The 20,724-nt window shown below is 39.8% G+C and overlaps 1 protein-coding gene across 2 annotated transcripts; it reads left to right on the plus strand.

The window, feature by feature from the left end:
- Positions 1-3,409: 3,409 nt before the first annotated feature.
- Positions 3,410-18,556, plus strand: C1QTNF3 (C1q and tumor necrosis factor related protein 3). 2 transcript variants are annotated; one of them, XM_010082464.1, is made up of 6 exons: positions 3,410-3,592; positions 8,775-8,886; positions 11,395-11,549; positions 15,110-15,239; positions 16,695-16,794; positions 18,228-18,387. In XM_010082464.1, exons 1-6 carry the CDS (start codon positions 3,509-3,511, stop codon positions 18,385-18,387), a joined length of 741 nt encoding a protein of 246 aa, XP_010080766.1. In that variant the 5' UTR covers positions 3,410-3,508. The 2 variants fall into 2 exon arrangements, with proteins under 2 accessions (XP_010080766.1, XP_010080765.1); XM_010082463.1 differs by having other exon boundaries at positions 3,429-3,796; positions 18,228-18,556.
- The last annotated feature ends 2,168 nt before the right edge of the window (positions 18,557-20,724 follow it).

Consider the following 20,724-nt stretch of genomic DNA (forward strand, 5'->3'; position numbering starts at 1 on the left):
ACTTCCGAGTCTAAAATTTCTGCCTGTAGATGATGATTTTGTGGTCCAGCTATTCCTTGCTGAAGGCAGAGGAGAATGATGAGCAACAAAGATTTCTGCAGATGGGATTCTGTTCAAAAGATTGGAAAGAAAAGAGCAAAGTCTAAACTCTATTATTAATTTGGACCAAAAAACATAGGCAGCATCAAACCGCCAGAGCAGTGATGAGTAGGAACTAGGTGGACTCTATCAGAAAGCAAGGAAGAGAATCTTTCTTCTTTCTAATAGCTGCCAAGAAACATGCTTGTTTCAGCTTTTGCATTAAATGATAGTTGGGGCTTTGAAGCCCAAATCTCTTTGGTTTTATTCCTCCTCCCTTTCGGACATGGGTGCTGTGGGCATTCATTACTCATGTTGGAAACATTTGCCACAGGAAGCTCCTGGAACAGAGTTTGGAAAGCCATGAAAGCCCTAATGGCAGCTGAAAAAAATCAGTGCTGTCCCAGCATTTGCTGAATCAAATTCTTAGGTACCAAGATAAATCAATGTTTGTCTCTTAAGTCATTTCCAATTTTACAGAGTCCAGGGTTTCAAACTCCCTTCCTACCAAGAAAATCCTCTCTCCTTAAAAAAGAAACCCCAGTTTTGGTGGCAGCAGCTCCCAAAATCTGGATCTGTGTTTGCAGAAATCTTACGTCACTCTCCAGTAAATTCCTTTCAATCTCTCCTTGCCCAGTGAAATAACTGGAATATTTGCATTTTTTAAAAATCAAGACTTTTCAGTAGTGATAAAGCACAGGCAAATGAGCCTCTTCTGTAAGGCTACTTAGTTAATCAATATTTATACACTGAAGCAAGGCTCAAGAGCTAATCTATGAAGTGTTATTCAATAACCTTGAACATCTGGCTCAAGAATCCAAGATTTCACTGAAATTGAATTAAGATTCCTGACACTAGAGCTTAAAAATAAGGGAGATAAATACAACAAAAGCATAAAGCAAGGAGGCAGAGCTCTATCTGCCAAACCTGTGGGCTGAGACAACCAGGACCCATCCCTCCTCCTGGGGCTGTCGCTGAGACAACTGCGGTGCTGCAGGCAGTGGGTCATGTTTATCCTCAGGGGGAAGCACCAAGCCCACAGCAGCTGAGGTCTCTGCCCCTACACCACACTCGGCCAGAGGAGAAGGAGAAAAAGGGAAGGCCTGGCCTTGGCTGCCTTCACTCCCAGTAGCCCTGAGCACTGCCTCTGTGCTGGCTCAGCCCAGACCCCACTTGTCTGTGGGGGCTGTCACTGCCTTTCTGAGGGACGGGCACAGCCCCACACTCCTCTCTGTGGGCTGTTAAATAGGAAATTATCAAGGCAAGTGTCTGGGTACAGGCCAACACTGACACCCATCATGCTTGTGCCACCAGCAGATGTAGCCCAACTGAGCATTGCTCACCCTCACCACTGCACCTCCAGCCAGCACCTCCTCTCATGGCATGGCTTACCTTGCTGTCAGACACAGAAAGGATCTGAATATAAACCAGAGTGGCTTCTTACCATTGCTCAAATGCTCTCTCACCATCATTCTACAACCATCAGTTGCACATCCTTTCCAGCATCTAGAAGGGTCTGAACAGCCTTCACATCGCACATTTCCCTTCTGGGATCATCTTCCATTTAGACAGGAAAGCCACAGCTGCTTTCAAAATCCTTGCTGCTTGAGACTTATTCTCCATACTTGGGGTCATAGAGCTTCCTCTAATTTCACAAGGATTAAGATCAGGCTTCATGTCTTTAACCTCTCCATACCTCATCCCATCTCAGCAGTGTGCCAGGGAGTGAAGACATATAAGGGCTGGCCCTTGCAGCTGCAATCAATGATTTTGGGGCATTTTAGCAGGTGTAACTCATTTATTTCCCTTGTTTAGCAAGGCCTGTCATGTTATGCTTTGCTGCCGTAGCTTGCCAGTGTGCTTAAGGCTTTTTACATTACTGAGTAACTTAGCACCTCATTTCACTGGTGGTTGCTGGCCTTCTAGTACGTCACATTCTGGTTTGTTCCCAGGATGTCTTGTGGAGTGCACTGTTTCCCCCCCCCCCAAATTAAGCCTGGGTGATATTTGTGGGTTGTTAGCTTCAGAAACCACCTTTTGGGTGGATGAAACCTTCACCGCCACCCCAACAGGCCCCTGGTGCTCGCAGTTCCCTCACATCCTCTCCTTGGATATGCAGCCTCAGCCTCATGCTCTAAAAACATCCACTGGAGCACCCTGCACCACAATCCGTGCATTTCATCAGGCAACTGAACAGAAAGAAAAATAAATTTGAAAGAAGTGGAGTAACTTAGTGCCATAGAGCATCCCAAAGGTCACAGAGGAGCCCGAGTCAAATGCTAATCAGGGTGGTCAGCCTTGAACAACTTGAGTATGAGCCGTTCCATTGCATTTCGGGGCCAGGGATTATTCTCTGGGACCAATGCCTTCAGTAATGTTCTAGCCAAGTACTGGTGAAGTGCTTCTCACAGGCCAAGGAGCTACTTGCTCTTGAAAAGGTTGGGTGTGCATGGGTATGCAGATGCATTTGCAGATCTGCATTCTGCAGTTGTGGCTTTCTAGAGGATACTAGTGGGTAGTTCAAAAAATATAATAAGGATATTATTATACATATATAATTTGATACTTTTAGTCTGAAATAAGCCCCCAGTAAATTTATATTTACTTGGCAGTGAAGATATAAAACTTGGTTTGGCAGTTGCATTTAGCAAAACACTGGGAACTCAAGGGAAAAAGTATTGCCTGGCAGAGTCGGTTGAACTAATGCTGAGAAATGGGGTTCTGAATTCAACCCAGTTTTTCAGAGTTACTTACTCAGCCTACTTCCACCATTGGCCAACTGACAGAAATTCAATATTTTTCTTTTAGTGAATGAAAAGCATAGTCAGAAACAGCCATTGGGTCAGGATCATATGCAAAAGCTCCTCTTGTGCTTTTGTTTCCTAATTGCTCTTGGAAGGATTTTTCGGACTGGGCTGACGCAGTTGTGTGTGTGAATTTCCTGGCAAATATGGAAGGTGACTGTGTCCAAAAGACATTTTAGAGTGTGAATTCACAGCCTTTCCATGTCTAATCAAGGAGCGTAAACCATTAGCCACATGTTCTCCATTTCCATCACATTTTTTCACACTTAAACAAAAACATGCCAAAGAAAAGGTGCTACATTTTTTAATGCCCCCAAATAGGAACCACGGGAGTCTGTTAAATGCTGTGGCCATTTCCAGCATACAAATCAGTTTTCCTTGTGGTGGTGAAGTGGTGAATAATGCCTGGTTTGTTTAAAGGAGCATGACTGATTTTGGATGAAGGATCCTGTCACTTTGGCATTTTTAGTCTTATTTATTGCACGCAATCGTATAAAACCTGGTACTGGTCTCAGTGCCAGGCTTACTAGTGGAAAAGCTGAAAGGACCACATAACTCCTGGTGGAGCAAAGAGGTTCTCCTTCTGCAAGGCATTTGCTGGACTCCTGAAAACTATTTTGAATAACATGGCAGAGAAGGATTTCATCAGTTGGCGTCTCCTGGCTTTATTTTTTCTTCCATTTTGCCTGTGTCAAGATGAATACATGGAGGTGAGCAGAAGATCTTATAAACCAGTGGCCAAAGTATTGCAAAGTCACCACCAGACTGGCCATAAAGGTTCCAGAAGCAGGGATATATTGAAACAGCGGAGTCAACTTATAGAGTGGACTGCTGATAATAGCACTTCTACAGACCAAAAAGTCCTGAGACCAGAGGTAGATGATGTAGAACTGACTACCTCAGACAGAGTCCAGGTACTCTGAATTAATCTTCTAAAGATATCTTTAAAGCTAATGAGATATTTAATTATTTTGCTAAGATTATTAGTGATATATTTATGAAATAATTTCTGTTAAAGATGTGTATTGGTCTGTATCCTCCTGCTTTATAGGATCTTTCAATGTGCTGGTAGAACCAGCAGTGGTCAAGGACACTGGTTTCAACATACACAGCAGCCCTTTGTTCTGCTGAAATTATGTTCCTGTGTAATAATTTATTCTGATATACAGTCTCTTTACTATTTCAAGGTATTAAGTATTTAATATATTAAAGTTTCAAATTCTGTTAACTCACTTGGATGTTACAGAATTTAGAGAGGTATTTGGAAAGATTAAATTAGCAGAGAATAACTTTACTTCAAAAATATGTATATAAAATATATTTTTTGAGCTTGACAATGAAACTGAGTGTTCAAAATTTTATTTTAAGAAAAATCTTGAAAAAAACAGATACTAGTGTAATTAGTAGATTTAATAATTTATATCAACTTGAGAGTTTCAGTGGAAAAAAGACTCAGAATGAAACTCTAATTCATCTGTAGTATTTGCTTTTTAAACTGGGAAACTTTTTATGCCTTTACATGGCATTTTAGATATTATAGTCATTACCTCACAGGAAAAGGAAAATGGTATATTTCAATTATACATAAAATATTGCAATCCAAATTTAAAAGGAAAAATCTGAAGGGCAGAAGATAATGCTTTTTCTAGCACTAGGCAAAACAAAATTCCACTCAAATGAAGTTTTTGTTGTTTGGAGATTTTAGAAACAACAAGAACATGAGTGTTTTCTTCCTATTGCTAATAGAAATGTTTGAGTGATGTATAGTTCATCTTTTATCATTTGTGCTTTAAAACTCTTTCAGATTAAACGATGATATTCTGAATTCCAAAAATCATGGATGTGCAGACAAGTGTTCAATAATTACCTACTTCATTATAAGCAGAGAGGAGATTTGATTTTAATCTTGCCCTAGGCTTAAAGAATTGAAACCCATTCAAGTACAAGAATAGGTTCAACAGACCACTACATTCCTTGTATTTAAATTTTATAGTGCTTTGCATTTCATATTTCTTGTACAGGAGTTATGTGTTCCTCCAGTGCACTCAGCAAAATAGGTATTTAACTGTAGGCATGTTAAATTGCTCTTGCAGTATATAAACAGCATAAATCATCAGGTATATAGTCCAGTGAGCTGGCTAGTGTGTGCGTACCTCTTTATTGCAGAGTGAATGGTGCAGCTGCATATTACAGACTATGTATTATTGCTACTTAAAGAAGACTTCCCTTTTACTCAACATGATTATAATGCAGTATTTAATAGAAAATTATGACATTTTCATGGGTCAAACTCTCCCTCACACAAAGTGTCACTGTGTTTGGGGTGCATGTGTCTCTCATCAGAGAGTTTAATGCAACATGTTTGGAGTTGCCTGCTGGGGGAAGAGGTGGTGACATTAAAACTGAACCTGGCGAGTCTAAGTACAGCTGATGGCAGTTATTTACCTGCAAGATCTTCTCTAAGAATCAAACTTTGCTGGGGAAATGATGCAATTTTTGGCTTACTGAAATGAAATGGAGCACTAGGAGATGCATGACAGGGATAATCCATCACAGTGTGGCTGACACAATATGTATTTTCCGTCTCCAGACTCCAGGGATTTCCAGGAAGAGGAGGAGCAAAGGTGGCACAGACATGTTTTAATTCATGTCAAACCTCTCTTAAAAAAAGCTATCTGAAACCTGCTTCACTCCTAAGTCCCTACTTTCTTGGTTATCTTAGCTCTGTCTGGAGAATTTCACCCTCTTGCTTAAGGCTTTTAGTGGTCCCATTCCCTGTTGTGGAACAGAGACAATAGCATCTGTCTCTGCTGCATTGGGTACAAGCCCAGTTTCCATGCTGCTGGTAACTTACGTAAATAATAACATGCGTTTCTCAAGCACAAGTACTCTTTAGTGACTGGGGAGAGCCATGCCAGACACATTCTTCATTTTCAGGTTGCTCTTTGAAAACCTTAAGGTACCCCTCAACCTGCTGATGTTTCACCCTGAATTTTGGCAATTTTTGTTTGTTTAATTCTTTGCTAGAGTTGGTGCATGGAGGGCCTTGTGTCCACAGAGACATGCTATTTTGCTTTCAGAAGAGGAGCCAAGAAATGTGGATGTACATTCCTCATCCTCTGCATTGTCTTAGACAATATAACAGAAACCTATAAAATTAATCAGGAAGGGAAAAAGGGATGGGTCTCAAATTGTGATTCCTTCGCAACTTTAAGTTATGGGAATTTTGTTGACCATCTGTTGCCTAGAACTGCCTCCTACATATTAAATCATAGGAAATTCAGCAAATAGCCTCAGAAATATTTCAAATTTTTTATCTGTATTAGGATATCAATGTGGTAGATGCATTTCACAAGCTCCTAAATCATATTCTTGTTCTGAGAGCAATGCCGAAGATTCATTGTACAATAAAATTTATGTGCAAATGGCTGCATCGGACACCTTTGGCAAGTAGGCTGTAATTAATCTCATTGTCCCATTTGAGTGTCATTATTCTTTAGGAACAGGTTTTTCCTCTAAATGTACTCTTTATGAAGTTATTTGGTTTTAGAGATTGAAAGAGTATCCAGAATATTCATTGTTCTTGGCAGCTGACTGTGAACATTTTTTCCTCGTAGTCAAAGGATCAGTAAAGATAATAAGTCAATACTACTCTCTGACATGCATAACTAGTTATTTTTAAGTCAGTGGAACTGTTCTCATACAACCAGGCTGGCAGGACTTGCCTCATTTCACATGTAATAACCTGCTGAGCTTTTTGAGAGGTAATGCCAAATAGCATTCATGTATGATCAGTTTTAGTACCTATTTTATGGTAACATAGCTGGTTAGCTAATAATATTGTTCAGGATTTCAGTGTATTTGGTAAAAAAACCGAATCTAAGCTGCACAAAGGGAGTCTCACATGCAGTCCAGTTTGCCAGATTCATGCCTACCTTTCCCATAATCCACAGTTCTAAGACGTAGGCTGATATGACTTATTTCCTCTTGGCAGGTGTGTATATAGTTCGTCTTCTCATTTAACATGAATACAAAGCACTATCAAAAAAGGTCTGGAGATTTTAATCTTGGTGCAACACTCAACATTAGCATTTCAGGTGGTACAAAATGCTTGTGCAATTCCTGTGATCTAGTGCTTGGCTCCCCTTCAAGGACTGAGAATGAGGTGAAAGTAGGGCTACTTCTTCTTTCATATTAGGAAAGTTTTAAACAGGGTGCCTGGTGAGTGTCAGTTACGTTCTTCCTAACAACTGGGAGAAATAAAACAGCAAGAAAGATACAAACAGATTCTTCAAGAACAGACAGTTGAACAGGCAGAACTCATTTTTCTCATAAAATATAGATATTACCCAGAATTAAGGTAAAAAGCATAGTATTAACCAAAACCCCATAAATATGAAACCCTTCTGCCCATTGGTAAGTCTTAACTTTTCCATGACTCTCTGAATATGCAGCCTATTTGTTGAGCTGTCAGGTCAGCCTTTATTCCCACGGTGGCTCCACCACTGATTGTTCCAGCTGCAGAGGGCACGTGTCTGTCCAATTGGACGACTTGCAGTATTTTGGTGGCATGAAAGGGGTTTTCTGTATCCATAAACATAAACTCTCAAATCTCTTGAAATGAATTAATTCTGGAGGTGTGCTTTGTATTGTTCAAAACACAGGGAGAAAGCTTTAGGGTTTCAGATTAAACCAGCTGATGATCTTGAGGGCAGGAATACTGTACAATTATACGTTCATTTGGCAGCTCCCATCCCACCAGAGGCTTGTTTGCTACCATTAAACCAATAAGTCTGCATTAGGCAAGTAATTTGAGGATGATAAAGATGAGTGAAAAGAAAGAGAAGGAAGACAAATAGTAGAATGAATAGAGAAAAACAGCATCTGGATTGGTGTAACTATCTCCCTCCAGAATCTAAGAACTGCAGATTTGCACCTCAGGATAACAGTAAAGAATTGTAGGCAAAGAGAAACAAAGAGGGAGAAATCAGAAGGAGGTAGAGAAATAAAGTCAAACCCTGGACCTGTACCTCAGCTGACCCATCAGAAGATTTGTGACTGCTAAGTCATCTCAAGACCCTAGTTACGAAATCCAGCCAGGATTGAATGAGACTCCACTAGTATAAATACAATAATACGGGAAAGAAAAGCACTGAAAAAGAACTATTATCAAACTATTATTACAGTAGTGAGCTGTGTATAATAAACTGTTTGTTTATGCTGCTATATTAGTGTCAGCATATAAACAGGCTTTCATAGCTACAAACCCACAACCACAATCAATCAAATGCCCCTAACACCAGGTGTCAGTTCAGATTTTTGTCACGTATTTTGGCACTTTTTTAGGTTCTCTTAACTTTAGTAGCCTGAAAATATGCAAGTCTGGGGCCAGGAACAGCAGTATACTGCACAGACATTGTGTAACATCTCCTTCCGGTGGTCCAACACAGTTTCATTATGTTTACTGGAGGACAGTTAATTGCTGGAGGTCAAATGAGGTCCCTTGTGTCCTGCCATTTGTTGTACACAGGCTTGTTTGTCAACAAAGGTCAGCTGAAATGTGGGATCAGTGAAAAGCAGGATGGAAACCTAACTGAAATATTCATCTAACTTTCATTACTTGGTATTATTTTATTTTCAAAACCCTCATTATTTGACAGGACAAGTTGTTTTTAATATCCATATAGCTATGAGAACACTTGAAGAGCTATTCCCTTAAATCTTCCAAAAATAGCATCTTCAGGGAAAACCCAAGGATGGAAGATTTCAGCCCAGATAACAAGTGTTTTGAAAACTTAGCAAATATATAAACAGAGAATATATAATGAAGACCCTGTAACCAACATGCATATGATTGAATGAGCTGTTTAAAACTTATTTTTCTGCACTTAGCCTCCACAAACTGGACCACAGAATCCAGACTGTAGTTCCTGTTGCCGTGGTGACTTTGGAGTCCGACTCTACCAAGGGCCTCCAGGACCTCCTGGGCCCCCTGGGATGCCAGGTAAAGATGAAGATTAATTGATTTTTTGAGCAGTCTGATTACAGGGTATAAATTACAGGCTGTGCTATGAAATATCAGAGAATGCTCCAAACATCAATATTTGGGGACAGATTCAGGAACAGAAATTTTCAATTAGACTCTTAAGTCTTTTCCAGTGAAAACCCATTTGATTTTAAAACTCATCTTTCACAAATTCATACTGAAAGTAATCTTGTTACATTTCTAGGGCAAATTGGTCTCTCTTCTTAAAGCAGCATGAAGCTTCCATTAAAGCTGGAAGAACTTGTTCCCTGGAGTTGATTATTGCATTCACCTTTGAATATCCAGCTATGCTATTGTGTACTGTATTCAGGAGCTTTTTTTTATCTAGCATACTGGTAGCCAACATTTTACAAAGACACACAATATTATATTCTCTCATAGAAATGTCTTCTCTTTCTTTCTTCTTATCTTCCACAAGAAAAAGTACACTTTTTCCCCATTAAAAATGCACACAGAAGAATAGGATACACAAGAAAAGGGTATACTTTGCTCTGATAATTGGTATGGAAAAAGAAGAGCCTAGAGAAGGGAAAAAGACAGTTGCACATTGGTGTAAGTTTGTTAGAGTAGCCACCTTCAGGGATTTGAAAAATCACCATTCCTAAAGCAGGTCTGTAATGTAAATTAACGTGTCACTGACTGACAGATTTGTCTTATCTTCAAAAGCTTACATCTTCTGCTATCACAATAAAAATGCAATTTCATAATTCTTCTGCCTCACGAATGTAGTGACAGTAACAGACATGACAGATAACCATATAGAGAAAAAAATTAATGTAATGATTTTTGGCAGAAACAGTTTACAATAACAGTTAAATTTGACTAATACGAAGTTAAATCTGAGTGCATGAAGTGTTTCAAGAACTATCTTCAGTTGTCAAAACACTGAAATAAATCATTACCTTGACATATTTTGGGTATTAGGCAAAATAAGGTCATAGGTATATTTGGTATTAACCTGCTGCGAGCTATTCATGCATCAACCCTTTATAAAAATACTTTTGACTGTCACAGAAGTAAGAGAAATGTAATGGTGAGGCCTCTTGTGCAGACAGATTGCAGTACATGTTAATAAATTGTTGGCTTCTTAGAAGCAAGACACCATTTTGTATTAGAACTACAATTTTAAGGCTGCAGTGAACATACAGGGTCCACAGCCCCGTCCCAGCTTTGCCCTTTCCTCATGCGAGATGTGTCTCTGTCACACTCTCATGCCACCACAGGGTCCCACAAATGTGTGGCTGAAAGCAACCTTCAGCACCCTGGAATTTCTCTGTCTCCTTCATCTGCTGCGTTTCATATCATCATGCCCATACAGGGAATCAAATGTCACCTGCAAACTTCTGTTCTGAACTGGTATAGAAGTAGTTACAGCTTTACATTCATGTCATTTTTAAGTTATTGATTTCTCTATCCAAACAAAAATTTGCTTAATTTCTACCGCCATTTAGCTTCCTTGTTTGAAGTAGATTTTCTTCTCAATACAGAACCTCTGAAGAATCAATCAGTAGGTCTGATCTCAGACAACACCATTCTTCTTGTAAATATTTTACTAGAGCGACCAATCAGAGAACAAGCAGAGTGGCAAATAATCTAATTTCAGTTCAGCTAGAATTAGAACAATGATTACACTAATTAATCCCCTGAGCAATTAATTGAAAGGTCAGGCTTCTTCTTCAGGTAGGTATAATAATTGCTCAGTGATTATAGCCAACTTTAAAATTTTGTCAGTCACACAGACGTTTGCTCAGTAATTTCCTCAATAAACATCAGGAAGTACATAAAACTGCAGATGCAGGAATATGTTTTCATAATGACCCTTTTTATAAGAAGCCATCTCAGAAAAGCTTCATTATAAAAATTTAGTCTTTCTTTAAATATAGGAACATGCAATCAATCAACCCCTTCAAGCTAACCAGCATGTTGAGAATGCAGATCTTCCCATTTTTGGCACAGAGGGGTCACTTAACTAGTTTAAGGCTACAGCCATTCTTTATTTGTGTAGAAGTCTTTTAAAAATAGCAAAATGTTCTTCAAAATTATCTTATCCTATCATAATTAACTTAAATTGCCAGGAAATAAGTTTTTACACAAAAGGAGCGCTTACACAGTCTACCTGGTATGTGTCAGTAGGCAGTGGCTTTCACTTTCCTCAGCCTTTACATCCACTGAGGTCTTGTCCTTGCACATCTCCCCAACAACACAATGACCTGAGACATCTGCAGTTTATACAGCAACACCAAGATAGCATGAGAGTTAACTCTTAAACTACCAACTTGCTCATCCAAACCTTCATCTTCAGCTTAAATACGTAGTTGTTTCTTATCCCTTGCAGCTCAGTCTGGGTTTTATGGTACTGAAAAGCCCGTGTTACAAACTGGTGGCAAAGGACCCTGTCACAGTTATCTGTTAAAATATATTACATGGAATTATTTAAGTTAAACAGAAAGCTCTTTTTCCTTTGAGGAAATCATGGAAACAATGGAAATAATGGAGCAACCGGCCAGGAAGGAGCCAAAGGTGAGAAAGGAGACAAAGGAGATATGGGACCGAGGGGAGAGCGTGGCCACCATGGACCCAAAGGCGAGAAGGGTTACCCTGGGATTCCCCCAGAGCTACAGGTACAAAATCTCTGGTTTGTGTTTGCTGCAGCAGTTCTCAGGTTACGGTTTTCCTCTCTGACAAACAGCACCTAACTACTGTAAGATACTCAAGAAGCAAATTCACCTGTAAATTGACACAGTGAGAGACATATCTAGCCCTTGTCATGACTGACAAATGTGCTTTGCCACATCTTCCTGGAAAGAAAGACATCAGGCCGTAGTTGTCTTTAGAAAAAGAATCCAGAGAAATGGGCAGGAAGACCAGTATCTGGGTTACTGAAGAACAGGGGGGACTATAATTTTTCTATCAATCTGTATCACATACAGAACTGTGCTTCCTATGGCATATGAAAAGAGTAAAGGAGTCACTCAGGCCCATGCTTCTCAGCTCAGTTAGGCTTTGTGAAATTCTTGGAATTATTTGTATTGAGGTCCTTAAAGTATCGGGTCAAAACTTCTGAGTGCAGACAGAAGTCCTCTGGTTTTAAAAACACTCCTCAGTAGCCACCTGTGTTTTCAAATGTCTCAATACCTTACATATGTTGAGAAGCACATAGGTTCTGCCTATGAACGAGCTACCCAAATGCCAGGAGATCATTAGAAAATGGGTTCAAGCCTGAGCTGATAAGCTCTGCTGAGGGATGGGATATATTTGTTTGGGCTCAATATTGTGTTTAAATAGTCCCATAGCTTTTGGGTTAGAGCTTGTTCAGATTCCAGAAATTTCACAGATGGCAAGGACTTTACATATAAATATATTTAATATATATGTGTATACCTGCAATAAAGCAGAGGTGTGGTGTAGTCCTGTTCTTAAGCCAAATGAAAGTAAACAGTACTTGGATAACCAGGACCCTTGGTTGCTGCTGCAAAGGGGATTTAAAAGAATTGTCCATGCTGTATACTGCAGTGCAGCAATATACGAGCAGTTCATCTGCAACAGCAGGAAGACTTGACTATTTCTACGATGTAGCACAGCTAAGGTGCTAAAGGCAAGGTTTAGATGCATGGCAAGCCTTTGAGATGTATCCCTCCTGGTCTCCAGCTGCCACTGTGGAAGAGGATTCCGCAGATCAGCCAGCCCTGTGTAGGGTAATCCTGAAGCACGTCAGATGGCACTACATGCATTTGCATGGGCAAGTGACTGGAGTCAGATTCAGGTCCCGAGAGCCTACATGTTAGGGAAGCATCTAAGCTCCTCTTACAGTCACTAGGGATCTAGAAGAGCAACTCAGCTTAATCTGACAGCCACTGCTGCTTTTGGGCAAATGAGACTTCAGACACCACAGAGTACATAGCTCTCCAGAAACTACGTGAGAGTTTACATCCTCACTCACATGTACACAACTGAATGGAAAGGACTTAGTCTTAATTTGATTCATATCCCTCAACCCTAGCTCACCACAGAAGAGACAAAATGGGATATGGCAAACATGCACAAAAAGAAATGCCACTTTCAAACACTCTGACTATGGGGAAAACTGAAGTTCTGATCTATTTACAGAGCTACACCTTTTAACTGAAGGATACAGTTTCCCAATGACAATCATTCATATATGTTTTATATCCTCATAAAAGGCATGCAAATTAACAGCAAAATCAACAGTGCAACCAATATGTTCAGTGTGGGAAAATGGCTTTGGATTTCTTGGTATTGTGTGTGTTTGAACTCACCACCCTAGGTTGCATGACGATGAGATAATTGCACAGAGTAAAATTCACAATGAAAATAGTTTCCAAAATTACCGGACTTTTGTAATAAAGCAGAATTATTTTAGTATTCTTACAGTATTAACTGGGATTAACATTAAAGACGAATATCTTAAAAACATATTTTTGTAATTATATTCAACACAAGTCCTTTTGCAATTTTAAAATGAGCTATCAGTATTTTTTTCTTATATAAAGATAGTGGTAGTAATTTAATTAAAAACTGAATAAAGAGGATGAATAACAAAGCTCATCTTGCAATATCTATTTTGTAGTAAAATTCCATCACCATTTTTAACAGATATGTTCAAAAATTCTTTACACAATATTAGCATATAATTTCTTGTTAACATCATGGTTAAGAATTTTAGAGCAGGGGTTGGTAGAGGAGAAGACACTTTTGAATGCAATACTGTTTTAAGTACAGGATTATTTGAAAGACTTGGCATGTCCATGTTGATCTGCTACTTCAAAATGAGACCTAGGGTGAAAGTATAGTTTTTTCAACTCTTCTGATTGGCCCAAGGAAAGCAGCTTGGGGTCAAAGAGAATGTGAAATGGAATCTAGACAAAAAGTGGTAAATTCCATCAAGCTGCCATTGCATCTGCTTTGCTTTAACACATGATGAACTTTGATGTGATTCTGGCTGGGAAGCAAGAAGTTAACAATTTGCTGTTGTAGAAAATGCCTGCATGTAGGGATAAGGAAAATCAGCCCAAGCTTTCAGCTCACATCTGGAGCTCCTCAAATTTCTGAGCAGATGGCTAATGATTTCCATTGTTGGATCTGGACTCGCATTTGATTTCGCCTGTTTTGGTTTCCTTTTCATTTGGATCTGAAATCAAAAGAAGTTTGGAGTGGGGTTTTTTTTAATACCACTATAGCTGTAATCTCACAAAAAATCAATTTTTTTGAGGGGCAGAAACAACTGTAATTGAACGCTTCTCATCTAAGAAGTTAAGAGAGAAATAAAACACCAAGTCACTATTGGTGTTTTATCACATTGGCATCCAATTCTGCCTGTGCCCTGTTTACTGACAGTCAGATGGTGGGATCACAGACTCGAAGATAAAATACCCCCCTTCCCTGCCCATGCAAATTGGCAGCGTTGTTCCCTGGTGTCTTGCTGAGGGTAATGTGAACTGTCCAGTGTGGGATGGTTTGCATTGCTTCATATGAAACATTTTCCCTAGCCAATACACCTCACTGCAAGAAGTGTAACATGAAGCTGAAGCACAGTTTTCACTTTCTTAGTTTCTTCTTTTGGTCTCCACCACCATGCGTTGTCATGACTGAGGGTACAAGGCAACTGGTAAGAGAGAAAGCACTGCCTGTTGAGTGCCAGCTACTGCACTTTTAGAGGATCTCTAATAAAAACACTTAATGTATCTCTGAAGGTAGTTTGGAAGAAACACTAATGTGTATGGATTTTATTAAGCTTTTATTTCACACATTCAGTTAAAAGCAACATCCAGTCTAAATGCATTGGGGAATATATAAAAACTAATTAAATCACTTTTGTCAGAAACACCATCCACTCCAATGCCAGTTTTCTGTTGCATCACTCTAGAGAGACTTAGAAGTAGATACAATCCCAAACTAAGGTCCTGACCTGCAAACGCTTGCTCGTACATTTACTTCTACAGTCATGAATAGTCCAATTGAATATAAGAACCCCAATCCTCTTCCAGTTTCATTCAATGGCAGTTTTGTTACTGGTGTTTAATGGCCTTGGAGCAGGCCCTAGAAGAACATCTCTGTCGGGAAAATAAACAGACTGCAAATACAGGAAAAAATTCTGTAGCTGATTCCTCTACACATGTGTGTTTTGTGAACAACTGCCTGAATAAGAACTGCATTTTTGCAGGTCGCATTCATGGCTTCCATGGCTACTCACTTCAGCAACCAGAACAGTGGGATCATCTTCAGTAGTGTCGAAACTAATGTTGGGAATTTTTTTGATGTCATGACTGGGAGATTTGGTGCTCCAGTGAATGGTGAGTGTTTGCAAAACAAAATAATGCAGTTCCATGAGATAGAGGGAGAAGAGTGGTCAATAATGATGAGAAACTAGTTAACTGCCTTTGCAGAAGGCACTGATGAGACTTGCTCTGCACAGCTCTTGCTACTTACAGGAAAAATGAAACTGGAAACTGAGCAGGCCAAGAGAGAGCTTGCCAGTCAGTGAGATTAGTGCTGGCACAAAGGCATGAGGAAGAGGCATGGCCAGAGCTGGGGAGGGAGCAGGACTGTCTGCTTTGAGACCTTAAGCCCTTCAGCCACTGTGATGAGACAACCATGGCCTTGATGTTGCAGCAGCAGCTTGACAGTTGCCTCCTCCAACTCCTACCTCCAGTCGCTCTCTTCATCCCCATCTTCCCTCGTGCCATTTCAGCTGTGAGCTAGCCTATAATAGATGTGTGGCTGGAAATGAGGCATTACAGTTTACCCCAAGTTATTTTTCAGCTGCATCAATCCCCCATCTTACACAGCTATGGCACAGGAAGAACAATAGGAGACAGGGGAGGCAGGGCCATAACCAAAAACATCTAAGCAAAGCCTGAAACCACCTTCCTTCACTTGGCCTTTCTCACCCTGCCACTCATTTGCTTACTGCTATGGGAAATTATATTAGATTGAATAAAAGTCAGCCTCTCCAAGCTCAGAGTAGCACATCTTACTGACAGTTAGGGGTTTGTGTCCCCACACCTGCTTCCTTTTGAGGTTAATGTATATGCAGATGTCAATAAACTTTGATCCACAAAGATTTAATGACTTTGATGCAAGCTCCAAGCTCCCATTGCAGGGTCAATGCTACAGACTTACTCTTCAGGAACCAAGAGCTTGTCTTTCCACCTGGCTGAGTCTTCTAGAGCTCATAACACATAACGTTGTTGCACTGATAACATTGTTGGTGACTTTCAGACAGAAAAAGAACTAAAGAGGAAAAGGGCAGGAAGAGGAAGTGGTGGCTATGTCCGCATTGTTCAGGATGCAGTATGGCCAGGTGAGCAGCAGTGGGTGCTGCTAAAACCAGTCCTGCCCTGCCTGACCCGCGTCACATGCTGGTCTGTCTCACAGCCTTTGAGGCTGTCCTAGAGACTGCCCTTTTGGGAGAGGGCAAGAGCAAGAAAGTAAGCAAAAAGGTGAGAGAGGAGTCATTAGACTCAGCCTCTAGGAAATTTCCCTTTCAGTGAGAAGGAAGGGATAAGTGGTCCTGCCATGTTCAAATACAATAATTTCTCTGGAACAGGATGTGGGTGAACCCCTGCCATAGGCACGATAAAAATGAATCCGATTTTGGCACACTCTAAGCAGAAGCAAAATACCCACTAACAACTAGAAGGTAATTTTGGCCTCTGCTGTTATGTTTTCTAAGCAAGAAGCACAAGTCTGTAGCACGACTACATCCCTCTATGAAGCAAACATGTTGTATTTGGTAATCTTTACAGGGGTGTATTTCTTCACCTTCAATATGATGAAACACGAAGATGTGGAGGAAGTGTACGTGTACCTGATGCATAATGGTAATACAGTTTTCAGCTTATATAGGTAAGTGAAGGGCCAGGCCATTTTAATGCAAAAGACACGTTTGCACAGATGTGATAGCTTGCTCACATTTCAAGAAACATGAAGCTGTTCATATTTGAAAAAAATTCTGTAGGGTAAAACAACCAAGAAAGAAAAACTATTGTATTTTGCCCTCCTCAGCTTGCAAATTTGGATCACACCTGCCACACATCCTGGACCTAAAATTCATCCTTGATCACGAGTCTCTCAAAGCTCAGAAAAAATGAATTACCACTGCAAGTCAGGGTTGGAGTCCAGTCGTAACACACTGTCATTCAGCTCAAATGTTTCTTCATGCTCATTCTGCCAGTCTAGTAACAGTCTTGTTAAAGATTAGGGGAGAGCAATTTACTTTAAAGGTGGAGAGCATTTAAACTGCAGTAGTAAAGATGACTAAGAAGCAAAGGTCCTCCATTTACTGGGTTTTGACACTGGCTGTGTCATTAACACACTTGGAATAAAAGGTTTCTGAACTCTTAATGTTAGCTGGAGGATCATCACGATTAGGACTCACTTCTAGCTTATGAACTTCTACAAAGACCAGGTCAAGAAGCTTGTAGCCAGAAGTGTAACTGAAAAAAGGACGCATTTGGAAAAAAATATTATTTCTTTAATACCAACCAGGGGTCCAATGCCAAAACAAAGCTTCTCTCCTGAGCCTAAATAAACAAACAAATGCAAAAGCTTAGGTTGATCACACTGGATTTTAGGCACTTAGGTGACACCCAGTTCATTTAAGCCATCAAGGTTTCTTCAACAGCCCGTACGTGAAGCACCACCAAAGGGTGCTTCATTCCAAACAGATCTTTCCTGCAAAAGAAAAAAAGACAATTTTTTTTCCCCTGAAGCATTGATGTCAGAAAAGGCAACAGGTAGAAGAAAGGGAACAAACACTCACACAAAGTCAGCAGGTTAACCCACATGGAATGTATCTACGTTCCAACAGAAGGCCTCAGGATGGAGTCAGCTGCCTGTCTCTGCTCACCGCCTGTGCCGGGAGCACAGGGACTCAGGTCATATGAGACTCCTGACGTGGAGGTTTTAATTATCTGGGATGAATCCAAGGGAAAAAGAGCACCACAGGAAATCTGCAGTGATGCGATGAATGAGCGGAGTTTTGTTTTAAACAGCAAATTTGTCCCTGTGCCCTGGAAAAAAATACACGTTAAACTTCCAGAATTTCAGAAAGGAATGAAATGATGCAATTATGTAAAGTGCACAATTTGGCTATGAGATCAAATGCAGAAAGATGCAAAAATTTCCCCATAAAGCTGAAAAAATGTTGGCAAGCCTTTCAAGGAAGTTTTGCTCAGGATAATAATGTGTTTTCTTGTATTCTTTTTTTTTTTTTAAAGTTGTTTGCTTGATCATTGTTGAGAAACAAAAAGCTGACTTGTTAAAATATTCATCCTTAGCTATGAATCAAAAGGGAAAGCAGACACTTCAGGAAACAGTGCGGTGCTAAAACTTGCCAAGGGAGATGAAGTTTGGCTGCGAATGGGAAACGGAGCCCTCCACGGGGACCATCAACGTTTCTCCACCTTTGCTGGGTTTCTTCTTTTTGAAACCAAGTAAAAAAAAGAAACAACCCAACAGATGTTTATCTGAGGATACTTCTTTTTTCGGAACTGGTATTTTTCTCTGGACTGTGGAATAGCATTACAACACTGAAAGATTAAGAAGGCTTGTTTCAATGTAATGTGCTGCTCTTTGTGTATCAGAGGTACATTGTGTAGTTAATACACCTACAGAATCACTGAAGATGTATTGTCATTTGGGTTGTATTTAAGTGAATCATTAAATGTTGCTATTGCTCGCTTCTCCAAAGTGTCTGAAAAACAAAGGAAAAGAAGTTTAAATAATTTAGAGAGCAGTTTGCCCAGTAAAGTCAATTTTGTCTGTAAAGACACTTTATTTAAGTATATGTCAGGTACTGAACAATTCATTCATGTTTTTCTGTTCATTTATTTAGTTCTTATTACACATTCATTTAAGTTTGCATCATGGAAACAGTCCTGAATGACTTTAAGTAGGCTCAGCTGAGACAAGATTTAAAGTAAGAATTTTCTACTAGAATAGAATTAAATTTACAAATAGAAGAAAAAAAAGTAAAAATAACACAGTCAGGGATTCAGGGTTATTGCATTCCCATTGCAAACCTCTGAAGACATATCTAGTGTCATTTTTTCACAAATTTTTAGTACATATTTATGCTCACTCTCTCTGTCCTAAAAAAGAGTGGTAGCAATCCTTGGCTTAGTAGCAGTTTGAAGTAAAGCTAATTTAGCCTGCAGTGTGCAAGGGGTCAGGCAGAAGAACTGCAGTGTTTCTTCCTAGCTGTCAAACTGTTAAAACCTGATGTAACCCAATGCAAGGTGTCAAAGCAAAGGCATATATGCTGGAGAAGCTGGTAAATGCCGACAGCACAAACAGAGAAATACATGCTTTATGGGGATTGGAGCATTTTTAGAAGGATATACATTTTAATACTGCATATTTACTTAACAGTGAAGTTGTTGATACAGTTTTCCTACCAGCCTTCCAAGAACGAGTATTTCAGGAAAAGACATTGCGGTCTGGCAAAGTAGCAGCTAACCCAGTTCAATATTTAAGTGGTGAAAGCAAATGCTGGCTGGCTCAGTTCTGGTCATAGTAAACTGGGCCATTCTTCAGAATCATTTGCCACCCGCTTTTCAAAATTTGCCTACCTGAAATCCTGTCTTGCTATTTTCTTTTCATCAGAATAAGTACAAAATATACTACGACAATACTGGAGTTTGAATGCATCTCCTGCACATTCTGGCTCTCCACACACAAAAAATGAAATATAAATTACACCTTAACAGACATTACATTTTAACCAGACATTACCTGCCATTAATGTATAACAAGCAGGTGAGGTTAGGAAAACATTTATTTGAAATTATTTTGTACTAGATACAGATACCAGTAGCACAACAACAGAGCAAATGAATCAAATCTGCCCTATCAATTTGTATGCCCTTCTACACGCTCCCAGTGTATGTAAACCACATCTTATGACGAAAAATCCATGTTGATACTTGACGATTATGACTTGTGATTTTTTAGTTTTGTGCATCGACCACTGAAAATATTAGCTTTAATGAACTGTTGTCTGAAGAGTTTTATTGTTGGGTCAGGTTTGTACCACATAGGTTTTCAAAACCTGAGACCATGTTATTTTACTAAGTATTTTAGTAAAATTCTGACATGCCTTCAAACTAAAACACACCCACCAGGTAATCAGATAATGTTACTCTTTTGGAATAAGTGCACAAGTTGTATGTACGGCATCATAAGCTAATGTTCACAGTAGGAAAAATCTTGAAAAAAATGTTATTTCATGTTATGTTACGAATGTTTGCTTACTTTTTAAAATATACATTTACCCAATAAAGATTAATAGTCATAAAACTACTGGTTTGTTCATATCTGTACTTACCAACGACCTTTACCATTTGGAGAATACAGAGATATATATATATGGAGAGAGAAATGGAACACCTCCCATCTGAGGACAGGCTGAAAGAGTTGGGGTTGTTCAGCCTGGAGAAGAGAAGGCTCTGGAGGGACCTTATAGCCACCTTCCAGTACCTAAAGGGGGTCTACAGGAGAGATGGGGAGGGACTTTTTAAAACGGCATGCAGCAACAGGACAAGAGGTGATGGATTTAGATTAAAAGAGAGCAGATTTAGACTAGATATTAGGAAGAAATTTTTTACTGTGAGGGTGGTGAGACACTGGAACAGGTTGCCCAGAGAAGCTGTGGATGCCCCATCCCTGGAGGTGTTCAAGGCCAGGCTGGATGAGGCTTTGAGCAACCTGGTCTAGTGGAAGGTGTCCCTGCCCATGGTAGGGGGGTTGGAACTGGATGATCTCTAAGGTCCTTTC

Source organism: Pterocles gutturalis, unplaced genomic scaffold (assembly GCF_000699245.1).
Source record: "Pterocles gutturalis isolate BGI_N339 unplaced genomic scaffold, ASM69924v1 scaffold32434, whole genome shotgun sequence".
In the NCBI taxonomy this organism is placed as follows: domain Eukaryota; kingdom Metazoa; phylum Chordata; class Aves; order Pterocliformes; family Pteroclidae; genus Pterocles; species Pterocles gutturalis.